Source organism: Heteronotia binoei, unplaced genomic scaffold (assembly GCF_032191835.1).
Source record: "Heteronotia binoei isolate CCM8104 ecotype False Entrance Well unplaced genomic scaffold, APGP_CSIRO_Hbin_v1 ptg000366l, whole genome shotgun sequence".
In the NCBI taxonomy this organism is placed as follows: domain Eukaryota; kingdom Metazoa; phylum Chordata; class Lepidosauria; order Squamata; family Gekkonidae; genus Heteronotia; species Heteronotia binoei.
The window spans coordinates 192,398-207,540 of record NW_026800023.1 but is presented as its reverse complement, the minus strand read 5'-3'; the positions used below and the strand labels follow the sequence as shown (position 1 = coordinate 207,540).

Sequence of the window (15,143 nt, the reverse complement as noted above, 5' to 3'; positions counted from 1 at the left end):
GTTTTCTAAAATGGTCTCTGGAAGTGGTGGACACCCAACTTGCCTGGTGCTGCCAATGATGGTGCTTTTCCTTATAGCTAACATAGAGGTCGCCGTGCTCACCGCTGGAGCACACTGGGTTGGGGGACACTTACCTACCAACCCTGAACTTCCTTTGAAGAAGAGGACTGGAGATTTATTCCCCGCCCTTCTCTCTGAATCTGAGACTTAGAGCGGCTGACACTCTTCTATATCTTCTCCCTCCCAAAACAGACACCCTGTGACTGGGTAGGGCTGAGAGAGCTCTCACAGCAGCTGCCCTTTCAAGGACAACTCCTACGAGAACTATGGCTGACCCAAGGCCAAATTGTCACCCACTCACCCAGTTTCTGGAGGTTTTGGGGGGTGATCCAGGCTTGGGTGGGTTTCTATTCGGTCTCAGATTTTATCCCCTTGAACCTGTTGGGAGCCCCAGTGCAGGGGGGTGGGTGAGTGGCACGAATATGTCTTGGGCTAGGGAAATTCTGTGCCTTCGGATCTGCTCCCCCTCCCCAAACTCTTTAGGGAGAGGGAGAAATAGGGGGGGGAAGCTTAATGCGTGTTTCCTAAAACAGGATGGGAGGAGCATCTGGAAGGGGCGGATGCCCGCCTGGCCCGCTGCTTCCAGTGGTAGTTTTTTAGGGGGGTTGTTTTTTGTAACAATCTCGGGAACTCCTCTGCATATTAAGCCACACACCTCTTGATGTAGCCCATCCTCCAAGAGTTTACAGGGCTGTTCTTAGAGGGCCTGCTTTAAGCTCCAGGAGGATTGGCTACATCAGGGAGGGTGTGGCCTAATATGCAAAGGAGCTCCTGCTACCCTGGGCGGATCTATTAACAATCTTCGACAGCTCAGTGGGCAAGGGGGGGGGCTCAGAAGGCTGAGCGCTGCTCGGCCTTCAGCTCTGGTTCCTGCCTGCCTCAGCCAGTCCTGGGTCCGGGACCGCTGCGCCGGAGGGCGCAGAGGGGTGGCTACGCCCAACTTCGCCCCGCCCCTGCCCAGACATCCGGCGGGAGGGGGGGCGCCTTTCCCCCACAGACCAGCTCTCTCTGGCTTCTGCAGCTGCTGTCTCCCAGAGCTCCTCGCCCGCCCCGTCCATGGCGCCGCGGAGGCCGCTGCTCCTCGGGGTCCTGCTGGTGACCCTGCTGCGGGTGCCCTCCTCCGTGGCCGCCAAAGCCAGCGCCGCCCCGACGGTGGAGGTGACGGTGGGGGTGCTGCTGCCGGGGCGCAACCTGGGCTACCCCTGGGCCTGGCCGCGCGTCAAACCCGCCCTGAGCCTGGCCCTGGAGGCGCTGGAGCCCCAGCTGCCCCCCCTAGGCCTCGACGTGCGCATCGCCTTCGACTCCACCGAGGACGAGAATGGCAACTGCTCCCCGCAAGCGGCCCTCTCCAGGGCCACGGGTCTGAAATTGTCCCACGACCCCGACGTGCTGCTGGGGCTGGGCTGCCAGGCAACAAGCTCGGCGGTGGCGTCCTTAGCCCAGCGCTGGCAGCTGCCGCTCCTCACAGCCGGCCTCTACCAGGGGCAGGGGAAATTCGGCAACTCGACGGCGGTGTACGGCGGTCCCCTGGGGCCCGCCCTGGGAGCCTTCCTGGCCCAGCTGCACCGGCGCTTCAACTGGACCTCCCGCGCAGCCTTGGTCGTCAGTTTCAGCCGCTACCGGGAATACTTCCAAGAGCTCCTCCCGGACAGCGCCGGCTTCACCGTCCGCGTTCACCAATACGAGCAGCCGGACCAGGCTGTCCGCTTCATCCGGGCCGAGGGGCGAGGTGAGTCCAGCCAGACGGAGACGGCGGTCGTTCGGCTCGACGACAACCGAAGCTGCTCCCTCCTAGATAGATCGAAGCGGGCAGCCCTGTCGGTCTGAAGCAGCTGAACAAAGCAGGAGGCCCGTGGCACCTTGAGGACCAACCACGTTTTAGTTATACCTGATCCCCTCGTCTGATGAAGTGTGCTGAGAGAGCGCACCGGAGCTGACGCTCTGAAGAAAACTTGGTTGGTCTTAAAGGTGGGAATTGATTCCTGCTTTGTTGAACTGCTCCCTCCTCTCCGCCTTGGGCGTCTGGCTTGCCTGTGGCCCCGACGGCCGCAGCAGCACCCTGCCACCACCCCACCCCCGGAGTCCTGGGGTTCCCCCCCCCCCTCACACCGCATCTTTTCGCACATGGGCTCCCCGGGGAAGGGAAGGTCAACGGGAGAAGAAGATGAAGAAGATATTGGATTTATATCCCGCCCTCCACTCCGAAGAGTCTCAGAGCGGCTCACAATCTCCTTTCCCTTCCTCCCCCACAACAGACACCCTGTGAGGTGGATGGGGCTGAGAGGGCTCTCACAGCAGCTTCCCTTTCAAGGACATCTCCTGAATCAGAGTCTCAGAGCGGCTCACAATCTCCTTTCCCTTCCTCCTCCACAACAGACACCCTGTGAGGTGGATGGGGCTGAGAGGGCTCTCACAACAGCTGCCCTTTCAAGGACATCTCCTGAATCAGAGTCTCAGAGCGGCTCACAATCTCCTTTCCCTTCCTCCCCCACAACAGACACCCTGTGAGGTGGGTGGGGCTGGAGAGGGCTCTCACAGCAGCTGCCCTTTCAAGGACAACCTCTGCCAGAGCTATGGCTGACCCAAGGCCATGCTATCAGGTGCAAGTGGAGGAGTGGGGAATCAAACCCGTTTCTTCTAGATAAGAGTCTGCACACTTCACCACTACACAAAACTGGCTCTCCTAAATAAAATAAAATGTTTATTAAAGTGGGTTTTGTGACCCAGTTCATTGGCATGGGTGTGATATGTCTTAAGGCTTTGGCTATGGAGACCAGGTAAAAATCTTTAAGAACAAAAAAGGGTACCCATTTTTTTTACAACATGACAGGGCCATGAAATGCTGGGTCCATGATTTTTATGGTTTTGTTAATGGGAAGCTGTGATACAATAGTGGTATTCTGTTGTTTTTCAATAGCCCCCGACCTTCGATGGTGTGCAGCTAAAGGCGGCGCAGCAGGTGAAGAGTCTGGGTGTTTTACTGGAGCCTTCATTATCAATGGAGGCCCAGATAACAGCCACTGCCAAGTCAGCTTTCTTCCATCTGAGGCGGGCAAAGCAGTTGGCCCCTTTCCTGGAGCGTCGGGACCTAGCAACGGTGATCCATGCGACGGTCACCTCACGATTGGACTACTGTAACGCCCTCTACATGGGGCTGCCTCTGTGCCGGACCCGGAAGTTACAGCTAGTGCAGAACGCGGCGGCCAGGCTGTTACTTGGTCTCCCAAGATGGGAACATGTGCGGCCGGGGCTACGCGAACTGCACTGGTTACCGATTGTATACCGGGTCCAGTACAAAGTGCTGGTTATCACCTTTAAAGCCCTATATGGCCGAGGACCAGCCTACCTGAAGGACCGTCTCTCCTCGTATGAACCCCAGAGAGCACTGAGGTCAGTAGGAAAGAACAGACTGACTACCCCTGGGCCAAGACAAATTAAACTACAGAATACTCGCTCTCGGGCCTTTTCGGCCGCAGCCCCACATCTCTGGAACCAACTCCCAGAGGAGGTGCGGGCCCTGCGGAACCTTGATCAGTTCCGCAGGGCCTGCAAGACCACCCTTTTTAAATTAGCTTATGAATAACTGAAATCCGCCATCAACATCAACTAGAAGAGTGTCAAGGATAGCGTCAAAAATGTTTTAGTTAATTGTTTTAATTCTGGTTTTTAAGGTTAATTTAATGTTTAATTTAATGTTTTTAATGTAACTGTTTTATTGTTGGTGTACCATTGGTCACCGTATTGTTAGCCGCCCTGAGCCTGCTTCAGCAGGGGAGGGCGGGGTATAAATAAAATTTATTATTATTATATTATTATTATTATAAATGCACACACAGCCACCGTACAGCAATTCATTTCTTTTTAGAAGGAAGACCTCATGCATGTTCATTCAGCCAAAGATGATGTTGGGACCAGTACTGGATAAATGCAGGGTTTGTACCACACGTTCACCTGTGCATGCGTTAACTGTAACATGAGAATTTCTCAACACGTCTACAAAGAGAGCCAGTTTGGTGTAGTGGTTAAGAACACAGACTCTAAGATGATAGAACCAGGTTAGATTCCCCTGTCCTCCACATGCAGCTGATGGGTGAACTTAAGTTCTGAATAAAACTTTTTTGGTCTTAAAATTGCAACTTGACTCCTGCTTTGTTCTACTGCTTCAGACCAACAAGACTGCCCGCCTGGATCTAACCGTAAACAAGATAGTCTGCTTTTAAATCAGATACATTCTGTTGATGGCCAAAAGAAGAAGATATTGGATTTATATCCCGTCCTCTACTCAGAGTCTCAGAGCGGCTCACAATCTCCTTTATATTCCTCCCCCACAACAGACACCCTGTGAGGTGGGTGGGGCTGGAGAGGGCTTTCACAGCTGCTGCCCTTTCAAGGACAACCTCTGCCAGAGCTACGGTTGACCCAAGGCCATTCCAGCAGGTGCAAGTGGAGGAGTGGGGAATCAAACCCGGTTCTCCCAGAAAAGAGTCTGTACACTTAGCCACTACACCAAACTGTCTCAAAAGGATTGAGATTGCAAGGGGGAGGGGAGGGGAGGGCGGGAGGCCGCCTGGTTGCTTCACTCCTGCCAAAGCCCAGCTGGGTCTTGCAGCTCTCTCCAGTTTGGTGTAGTGGTGGAGTGTGCGGACTCTTATCTGGGAGAACCGGGTTTGATTCCCCACTCCGCCACTTGACCTGCTAGCATGGCCTTGGGTCAGCCATAGCTCTGGCAGAGGTTGTCCTTGAAAGGGCAGCTGCTGTGAGAGCCCTCTCCAGCCCCACCCACCTCACAGGGTGTCTGTTGTGGGGGAGGAAGGTAAAGGAGATTGTGAGCCACTCTGAGACTCTTCGGAGTGGAGGGAGGGATATAAATCCAATATCTTCTTCTCTGGCAAGATCTCTTCACCTGATGAAGCACATCCCACTTGCTTGCTGGAAACACCGTTCCTTTACCCTCCCTCTCCGCCAAGGTCGGCCTTAGGACGCAGGGCATGCTTGTAAGAGCCTTGTAAGCTCTTGGAGGATTGGCTACATCAGGGGTGTGTGGCCTAATATGTAAAGGAGCTCTTGCTAGAATTCCACCCCTGGCTAAGCCAGTCACCTTGAGGCAGCCATTCCAGGAGATGGATGGGGAGGTGGAGCTGGGCAGCCGGGGGGTGGGGCGTGGTGGCAGCTGCCTGAGCCAAGGTTGCTCCTGCCTACCTCTGCCCTCAGGTGACAGGCTGGGAGGGAGAAGAAACCAGGCAGAGAGGCAGATGGTAGCAGTGGGGAAGAGGCGGGGGGCAGCACAGGGAGGTGGAAGGGACGTCCAGCAGCGTCCAAAGGTGTGGTGGCACCCCAGGCAGCTGTCTACGTCACCTACTCCCATGAGCTGGCCGTGATCTTAAGCTTTGTGCTTCATGCGTGGCTGAGGGGCACATTACTTCTCCCTGCCTGCCCTCCGTTCTTTGCTTGCATCTGACACACGCTCCTCTGGTCTGTCTGGTTTCTCCTTAGTGGTCTACATCTAGGGTGACCATAATGTCTGAAGGCCAGCCAGGGACACTGGGGGGGGGGGAGGTGCGCGCGCCGCCGGAAACAGGAAGTGACGTCACTTCCGGTGACGTCACTTCCGGTGACGTCATGCCACCACCGGAAACAGGAAGTGGCATCACTTCCTGTGACATCATTTCCCCCGCGTCACCTGCCGGAAACAGGAAGTGACTTCACAGCACTTCCTGTGACGTCCCCAAAAATCCCCCAAATATCACCGCCGGAAACAATTTTGTTCTCAAATCCTGTATATACTTCATCAGTATATGGGATAAGGCACTTTCTCAACTGTGCTGCATAATGCAGCCTATTTATTTTGTCCTGTTGGCTCTGTTGGCTCTATCTGCGCCACCTTCATCACTTTCGGGGTGTGGATCCCCCAGTGGGGTGGTCTCCCAACTCCCTCCGCTGACTGTTTCTGATAGCCCTGCGCCCCCTCTTTCATTTGATATGTGTCCCGTGCGGGTGCCACCCTCCCGCCGGGAGATGCCGCAAAATGAGCCCCCTTGAGGCTTATGGCGGCAGGGCTCGGGGGAAGCGAGCTAGACTGCTGTTCTTTTGAGGGGTTATAGAGTGTTTCGAGCCCGTCCCTGTGGCATCGGTCCCATCGTTGTGGGACCCAGGGGGCCGGCGCAGCGGCACGCCGAAGCAGCCTGTCACTAATAACACCAGTCAAGATGCAGGACAGGAACCTGGAAGTGACCGACAGGCTGCTTCAGCGTGCCGCTGCGCCGGCCCCCTGGGCCCCACAAAGCTCCCTTACACTGAATCAGTGCTTGGGTCCACCAAAGTCAGTATTGTCACATAAGAGAAGCCCTGTTGGATCAGGCCAGTGGCCCATCCAGTCCAACACTCTGCGTCACATAAGAACATAAGAGAAGCCCTGTTGGATCAGGCCAGTGGCCCATCCAGTCCAACACTCTGCGTCACACTTAAGAACATAAGAGAAGCCCTGTTGGATCAGGCCAGTGGCCCATCCAGTCCAACACTCTGTGTCACACTTAAGAACATAAGAGAAGCCCTGTTGGATCAGGCCAGTGGCCCATCCAGTCCAACACTCTGCGTCACATAAGAACATAAGAGAAGCCCTGTTGGATCAGGCCAGTGGCCCATCCAGTCCAACACTCTGTGTCACATAAGAACATAAGGAAGGAAGGAAGGAAGGAAGGGAGGGAGGGAGGGAGGGAGAAAGGGAGGGAGGGAAGAAGGGAAGAAAGAAAGGAAGGAGGGAAGGAAGGAAGGAAGGAAGGAAGGAAGGAAGGAAGGAAGGAAGGAAGGAAGGAAGGAAGGAGGGAAGGAAGGAAGAAAGGAAGGAAGGAGGGAGGGAAGAAAGGAAGGCAAACCCCCAACCGCCAGCCCCCCCCCCCGCTTTCGGCCCCCTTACCTACGGCGGCGGCGAGTCCAGCGGCGGCGGCAGCGAGTCCGGCGGCGGAGAGGCCTTTCCGATGCCCTCCCGGGCCTCCGCCAGCACGGGGGGGGGGGTGGTAGAGGCCGGGGAAGCGTCGGAAAGGCCCGCGGGGGTCGCTGGAGGCCCTCCAGCGACCCCCGCGGGCCTTTCCGACGCCCTCCCGGGCGAGGAGGACGGGGGGTGGGGGTTGAGAGCCCCGGGGAAGCGTCGGAAAGGCCCGCGGGGGTCGCTGGAGGCCCTCCAGCGACCCCCGCGGGCCTTTCCGACGCCCTCCCGGGGGAGGAGGACGGGGGGTGGGGGTTGAGAGCCCCGGGGAAGCGTCGGAAAGGCCCGCGGGGGTCGCTGGAGGGCCTCCAGCGACCCCCGCGGGCCTTTCCGACGCCCTCCCGGGGGAGGAGGACGGGGGGTGGGGGTTGAGAGCCCCGGGGAAGCGTCGGAAAGGCCCGCGGGGGTCGCTGGAGGGCCTCCAGTGACCCCCGCGGGCCTTTCCGACGCCCTCCCGGGGGAGGAGGACGGGGGGTGGGGTTTGAGAGCCCCGGGGAAGCGTCGGAAAGGCCCGCGGGGGTCGCTGGAGGGCCTCCAGTGACCCCCGCGGGCCTTTCCGACGCCCTCCCGGGGGAGGAGGACGGGGGGTGGGGTTTGAGAGCCCCGGGGAAGCGTCGGAAAGGCCCGCGGGGGTCGCTGGAGGCCCTCCAGCGACCCCCGCGGGCCTTTCCGACGCCCTCCCGGGGGAGGAGGACGGGGGGGTGGGGGTTGAGAGCCCCGGGGAAGCGTCGGAAAGGCCCGCGGGGGTCGCTGGAGGCCCTACAGCGACCCCCGCGGGCCTTTCCGACGCCCTCCCGGGGGAGGAGGACGGGGGTTGGGGGTTGAGAGCCCCGGGGAAGCGTCGGAAAGGCCCGAGGGGGTCGCTGGAGGCCCTCCAGCGACCCCCGCGGGCCTTTCCGACGCCCTCCCGGGGGAGGAGGACGGGGGTGGGGGTTGAGAGCCCCGGGGAAGCGTCGGAAAGGCCCGCGGGGGTCGCTGGAGGGCCTCCAGCGACCCCCGCGGGCCTTTCCGACGCCCTCCCGGGCGAGGAGGACGGGGGGTGGGGTTTGAGAGCCCCGGGGAAGCGTCGGAAAGGCCCGCGGGGGTCGCTGGAGGCCCTCCAGCGACCCCCGCGGGCCTTTCCGACGCCCTCCCGGGGGAGGAGGACGGGGGGTGGGGGTTGAGAGCCCCGGGGAAGCGTCGGAAAGGCCCGCGGGGGTCGCTGGAGGCCCTCCAGCGACCCCCGCGGGCCTTTCCGACGCCCTCCCGGGGGAGGAGGACGGGGGGTGGGGGTTGAGAGCCCCGGGGAAGCGTCGGAAAGGCCCGCGGGGGTCGCTGGAGGCCCTCCAGCGACCCCCGCGGGCCTTTCCGACGCCCTCCCGGGGGAGGAGGACGGGGGGTGGGGGTTGAGAGCCCCGGGGAAGCGTCGGAAAGGCCCGCGGGGGTCGCTGGAGGCCCTCCAGCGACCCCCGCGGGCCTTTCCAACGCCCTCCCGGGGGAGGAGGACGGGGGGTGGGGGTTGAGAGCCCCGGGGAAGCGTCGGAAAGGCCCGCGGGGGTCGCTGGAGGCCCTCCAGCGACCCCCGCGGGCCTTTCCGACGCCCTCCCGGGGGAGGAGGACGGGGGGTGGGGGTTGAGAGCCCCGGGGAAGCGTCGGAAAGGCCCGCGGGGGTCGCTGGAGGCCCTCCAGCGACCCCCGCGGGCCTTTCCGACGCCCTCCCGGGCGAGGAGGACGGGGGGTGGGGGTTGAGAGCCCCGGGGAAGCGTCGGAAAGGCCCGCGGGGGTCGCTGGAGGGCCTCCAGCGACCCCCGCGGGCCTTTCCGACGCCCTCCCGGGGGAGGAGGACGGGGGGTGGGGGTTGAGAGCCCCGGGGAAGCGTCGGAAAGGCCCGCGGGGGTCGCTGGAGGCCCTCCAGCGACCCCCGCGGGCCTTTCCGACGCCCTCCCGGGCGAGGAGGACGGGGGGTGGGGGTTGAGAGCCCCGGGGAAGCGTCGGAAAGGCCCGCGGGGGTCGCTGGAGGGCCTCCAGCGACCCCCGCGGGCCTTTCCGACGCCCTCCCGGGGGAGGAGGACGGGGGGTGGGGGTTGAGAGCCCCGGGGAAGCGTCGGAAAGGCCCGCGGGAGTCGCTGGAGGCCCTGCAGCGACCCCCGCGGGCCTTTCCGACGCCCTCCCGGGCGGAGGAGGACGGGGGGTGGGGGTTGCGAGGCCCGGGAAGCCTCGGGAAGGCCCGCGGGGGTCGCTGGAGGGCCTCCAGCGACCCCCGCGGGCCTTTCCGACGCCCTCCCGGCCTCCGCCGCCACCGCCGGGCCCCGTGCGCGGGCGGGGAAAGCGGCGAGGGAGGGTGGGAGCGTCCCTGCGCGTGCGCAGAGCGATCTGCGTACGCGCAGGGTCGCTCCCTCCCTCACTCGCCGCCTTCCCCGCCCGGGCGCGCGGCCCCCGGCTCTCTGGCTGGCTAAACCGGGACCTCTTAATGGTCCCGGTATACCCAGCCCGGGAGCCGGGAATTGGGGGCCAGAACCGGGAAAGTCCCGGGAGACCGGGACGGTCTGGCCACCCTATCTACATCTGTGGGCCCCTGAAGATGTTGCAGGAGATCATGAGCTTGGTGCACGCTCAGGGCATGGCCAACGGTGACTACGTCTTCCTGTTCGTGGACGTTTTCGAGGAAAGTCTGAGAATTAGTGGGTATCATGAAGCAATAAAGCCCTGGCAGATCAAGCAGAGCCAAGATGCGGGAGGCCTCCGAGAGGCCTTCCAGGTAAGTCCAGGACTCTGCAGGGAGTGGAAAGGAGGAAAACTAGTGAGCTGAAGATCGGGGCTGGAATCACCCCAAAGGACACTGCCTTTCCCAAGTGTGTTGCAATGCAAGCTTTAGGGCATGGTGAGAGTTGGGGAGGGTCACAGTTTAATGCGTTGAGGAGACTTGAAGCAAGAATGAGCCCTGCAGTGATTCTGAGGAGGGAGTCCCCACAGCTGGACTCTTTGCCTCAACATGCAAAGAAGGGAGGTTTGCTTCTGGGCTCCTCCAGACTGAGCCAAAGCCCGCCTAGTGAAGGAGGGTGATCTGCAGGTGGGGTTCTTGGGGGTATGCTTGGGTGGGCATTTGGAAGGGGTATTAGGGAAGGCTTGCTTCAGCAAGGATAGAGATGGATTGTTTTTGGTCTTCTATGCAGTCCCACATTTGGGATGGCACAGACGCGCCTGCATGGAAAGCAACCCAACGAACAAACCTGTTTATTGCCTGGATAAATCCCTGTAGAGACTCTAGCCTCGGTTCTGTATGTCGAGACAAGAGTTTATTGATCAGAATCCCTTGGCCCAAAGGGAGGTGAGAGGGGGGCAGCAGAGGCTAACCCTCCAAGATGGAGAGGCTTTTCCATCTTGCAGGAGACCAGCCCTGGCAGAACCCTGCCTTGGATGACCTGCTGGTGTCTCTTCTGTGCTGTCCTGCCCTTTTTCTCCTGAAAGAGTCCCAGCCAGCTGGAGCTCCCTTCATCTTTTTTTCTCTCTAATTGCAGACGGTGCTGGTGGTCACTCCCCATGAGCCCCAGACCCCCGAATACCGGCGTTTCCAGAGCCAGCTGACCCTGCGTGCCAAGAGAGAGTTTGCTGTGCCAGAGAATAAATCATGTGTAAATCCTAATGCTCCTGCTTGCATGCCCTCTTATGAGCTCTGTTATTACGGGATGAAGCGTGGGTTCCTTTGTGAGAAGTGAGATGAGAGAGATCAGTCAGCATTCTGGGGCCAAAACCACTTTTCACCTTGGCCTTGGGACCAAGAGATTCCCCAGGAGAATCCCTAGGTTTGGGGTTGAAGAAGGCAGCTGTGGGTTGGCTTTGCAGGAGGTTCAGTAGGGTTGGCTTGATGGATCCATTAGCGCTTGATCACACAGGGAGTTTGCAGTGGTCTTTTGATAGCTATCCTTTTTGCTTCTTTCTACCGGAATTTCCGGTTACTGTCCTGAATGCATTTTCAGTTGTGGTACCTGCGCTGTGTGTTCAAGCTTGTGGTTGACCACTGCCCCCTTTCCCATTTCCTCATGTTCACTCGCCACACCCAGCATGCACTGCCCCCATATTCTACCTTCCTTGTTTGCTTCAAGGCATGCCTCTTCTCACCATGCCTAGACTGGTCTTCCCTCCATCTGTCAGCCAACTGGATGGTATGGTCCAGGAGTCTCCTCACTGTCATAGAAGAGGGAGAGTGAATCCCAGGCCTCATATCTCAGGTGGGCTGCTGGGTCTAAGTTTGCCTGAGACACGGTGGTCATCAGACCCACAGAGACAAAAACTCCCCTGAGTTCCCTGCCTCAGTCGCCTGCCCCAGCCAAGGAGAAGCTGCTGGTCTGGAGCCATTCAGGAGCCATCTGGCTCCCAGATGGTTGAGATAGACCAGGGGTGGCCAATGGCAGCTCTCCAGATGTTTTTGCCTACAACTCCCATCAGCCCCAGCCATTGGCCGATGGGAGTTGTAGGCAAAAAAATCTGGAGAGCTACCGTTGGCCACCCCTGAGATAGACCATCATGGCCACTTCTAATGGCTCCACTAGATGAGCTTGTCTAGATTGTCCCTGAGGATGACCTCCGAGTCCAAGGCAGTGGCTGCCAGTGGGGCAGCAGGGACAGGATAGGCCGTAATGTTTTTCTCTCTCTCTCCATCCCACTCTGGCAGGGGACAGTAGTGCCTGGCTGCTTCCACGACGTGCTGCTGCTGTATCTCAGGGCCCTGAATGAGACACTGCAGGAAGGTGGAACCAAGCGGGACACCAGCCACATCCTGGAGAAGATGAGGGGCCTGGAAATCCGAGGTACTGGATGCTTGGTGGAGGGAAGAGAGTGGTGGGGAGTGGAGGATGGGAAGGTTGCCAAAAAATTTGGGCCTGGAGTTGGGGGAAGGCAGAAGGTGGGTGCCCTGGGCTGAGACAGATCAGGCCAGGAGGGAGCAGGAGAGGGTGGGGATGGCAGAAGGGGGCTGGCTTTAGAGGGGAGCCCCAGAACCTGTCCAAGAGGGAAACTCAGCCATGGTTCATGAGTGACTACTGATGCCGGGGCCCACCTAGAAATGATGTGCGTCTCCCTCCCTGCCCCCACCCCTCCAGGTGTCACTGGGACGGTGAGCATCAACAGCAACAATGACCGAGAGATGGATTTCGACTTGTGGGCCATGAGGGATGTGGAGAGCGGAGAATACCAGGTGTGTGGATGGGGGATGGAGGAGTAAGGTGTCAGCCATTCTAGGCGTGGGCTGCCCCACTGGGTCTCTGAAGGGGCTTGTGTGCACTGAATATGCATTAATGGCCCCCGAGTGGGACCCGAACGTGCTGAGAGATGAAATGCCAAGTCCTCCAGGCCTTTCCATTTGGGTAGAATTCTGGGAAGTTTCAATAGATGTGGAGGAAGGTGCCCCCCGAGTCTGTGACCTGAATCCTGCCCCTCCTTCCCACAGGTGGTGGCTCATTATATAGTATCAGAGAAGTGGATCAACTGGACGGGACGCATCCACTGGAAGAAGGGAGGCCCTCCTCTTGACAACCCACCCTGGGGTAAGAGTGAGTGTGTCCAGGGGTGGAGGGTGTGGATCTCACTGGCCTGTCCGCATTGGCTATTCTGAAGCTCTTTCATTCCCTGTGCTACCTCTGGTGATACATCTGCCAGGCAGGACAACCCTAAGTAGGAACGGTCAAACCCTGCTATTTTACTTCATGTTCTGCTCTCTGGTTGGGGCCACAGAACTGATTCTCCACCAAGCAGTTTGGTTGTTCATGAGCCGCTGACATCTTTTCATTGGCTAAGCTTTTCCATATCCCACTGCACAATTGTCGTCGTTTCGCGCATGCACATTCTCACACATCCGAATGGGAGTCCTGGTTTCCTCCTCTCACGTAGACCCGCCGTCACTGCTCACCGCATCCTAAAAACATGCAGAGAGCAAATTGATCAGTCTGACAGTAATGATTAATCATGCATTTTCTTCTTTTTTCAAAAGAAAGTATTTCCATTTGATGTTCGTGTTTTTCTTAGTTATCACACAGGGCTTGTGCCAGGCTTTTTGGTACCCTGGGTGCGGGCCCCCCACCCCACCAGCCCACTGACTGTGAGGGACTTCCAGTCAAGCCTCTTCTTCTCCAAAATTCGGAGGAGGTGTTTGAAGCGTAGCAGAGTAACGTGCATCTCCTCTCCTCTTGGTGGGAGCCCCCACTGCCCTGCGAACATCAGAGCTGGAGCTGCAGGTGCACCGAGTTTTCTTCCACTGAGGGAGGAAAACTGGGCAGTGGAGCAGACTCCATGGGGGGAGAACAGCACGGGGGAGAGCCTAGGGCAGCATTGCCAGACTGCCACCTGCTTGGGAGAAAGTAATCCCACTGGATATAGAAATACTTCCTTCTGCGTAGAGGAGCACAGGGCTGGACTGTCAAACTGCAATCCCAATGCACCCCTATCTAGAGGTCAACCCCACTGAATAGAGGGCGGCGTGTTTCTGAGTGGAGATGCATGGGATTCTACCCAACGAGGAAGGCAGCCGAGGATGATGGCGATAAGGGCCAGGCCGGTTCTGCTCTTCTGAAGACTCTGCTTCCAATGACGCAGGGAAATCTGGGCAAGGCAAGGTTGGGGAGGGGAAATTAATCTACCTTGTAATCCTGATGTGCCTCTTCTATGGGCAGCATGAAGTGCGCCTTATGAGCTTGCGATTCTCTGCAAATGACACAGGCAGACATCTTGTCCTGCTCACAGAAGAACTTGAGGGGCTCTTGGTGGCCGTGGGCTCTTTGAAATAGCCCAGGCAGATGGAGCAAGTGATCTCCCTCTGCAGGATTTCCAAAGGGCTCTCGGATGCCACGATGGGGGAAAGGAAGGCGAGGAAAAGGGAGGAAGCACGTGGCTCACAAGGGGGGATCTGATTGGCTGTGAGAGAGAATTCAGGACCAGTGGGCACATCCCCAACACACTGGTCAGGGGAGGCTGCTCTGAGGAGGAGCAATAAGCAAAACATGCGGCGTGTGTTTTGGAAGTATCACGGGTGGCTGTGAATGATGAATTGCAATTCGTTTGCGCTGCCTTGTTGTTGGGTTGTGCTGTGCAGGATCACACTCCTCCTCGGCAACCAGAGGGGAGAGCTTCAATCCCCCTGGCCTCACCCTACCGGCTGCCCTCTCTTCCTGACCCCACCCTTCTATAGCAAACTTTATCTGCTGCTGCCCATCAGAGAAGGCGGTGGAAGGGGGAGAGCTGTGGTCATTGTGAACACCCTGAGCTGAGAGGGAAGGGGAGGGGGGGGGCTTTGGCATTGGAGAAAGACTGGTTGGCAGAGGGAGGGGCTCTGGTGCATCCCAGGTGGAGGGTGTCTCTTGCGGGTGGCTCTGAGCATCTTGTATGCCAGGGGTGACTAGTGGTAGCTCTCCAGATGTTTTTTGCCTACAACTCCCATCTGCCCCAGCCATTGGCCATGCTGGCTGGGGCTGATGGGAGTTGTAGGCAAAAAACATCTGGAGAGCTACCGCTGGCCACCCCTGTTGTATGCGCTTGTCTGGTAAGCAGCTGGGGGGACGTGCTGAGGAGGTGCTGGGAGCCTCCTGATGGCCATGCAGGTTTTGACACATGTGCATTTTTGTTCAGCTTTATGGGATTTTAATCTTCCCTCCATGTCATTTAATCATCTGGAGGAGCCTCAGTTTCACCTCCTCCTGCACAGATGCGAAAGCAGCTGGAAAGGGAGAAGGAAATGAAAATGGGAGCACAGCCACTTGTGCCTGTTTCTCCATCCCCACCTCTGAGTTGCTTTTGGGCGGTTTCCGAGTGAGTGATTTCCTTGCCTTAGCCCGTCGGACCCATTTGTCTCCAGAGCAAGATGTGGAGCAAATCCAGATGTGCAAGTGAATTATTGGGAATCTTCTCCACTTTGAGGCAGGCATTCATTATGCCATCCCCAGTGCACCCTTCCACCCACTCTCCATAGCTTGAAATGGTGGTTCCAGTCTGGTGGGTTGGTCACCTCCCAAGCAGGGGTGTTCTAGCACTCACTTTGTGACTGGAGTAGGGAAGTGGTTTATTGCCAATCAGTTCAGCCGTTCCAGAGAATCTCAGGCCTCTCTAGCAGGTAAGCTTTTGCACAATTCCAGAC

General features: G+C 58.5%; 1 protein-coding gene across 1 annotated transcript; it reads left to right on the top strand.

Moving 5' to 3' along the window:
* Positions 1-1,116: 1,116 nt before the first annotated feature.
* On the top strand, positions 1,117-14,899 carry LOC132590621 (atrial natriuretic peptide receptor 2-like). Its single transcript, XM_060263594.1, has 7 exons — positions 1,117-1,789; positions 9,577-9,779; positions 10,540-10,653; positions 11,694-11,829; positions 12,121-12,215; positions 12,468-12,564; positions 14,715-14,899. Exons 1-7 carry the CDS (start codon positions 1,117-1,119, stop codon positions 14,897-14,899), a joined length of 1,503 nt encoding a protein of 500 aa, XP_060119577.1.
* The last annotated feature ends 244 nt before the right edge of the window (positions 14,900-15,143 follow it).

Excerpts from the sequence above, each read along its gene's own strand:
- LOC132590621 (XM_060263594.1), top strand. The coding sequence starts at position 1,117 with ATGGCGCCGCGGAGGCCGCTGCTCCTCGGGGTCCTGCTGGTGACCCTG. Across the intron at positions 1,790-9,576 it reads CATCCGGGCCGAGGGGCGAG|CTATCTACATCTGTGGGCCC; the intron begins GTGAGTCCAGCC and ends GGTCTGGCCACC. Across the intron at positions 9,780-10,539 it reads GCCTCCGAGAGGCCTTCCAG|ACGGTGCTGGTGGTCACTCC; the intron begins GTAAGTCCAGGA and ends CTCTAATTGCAG.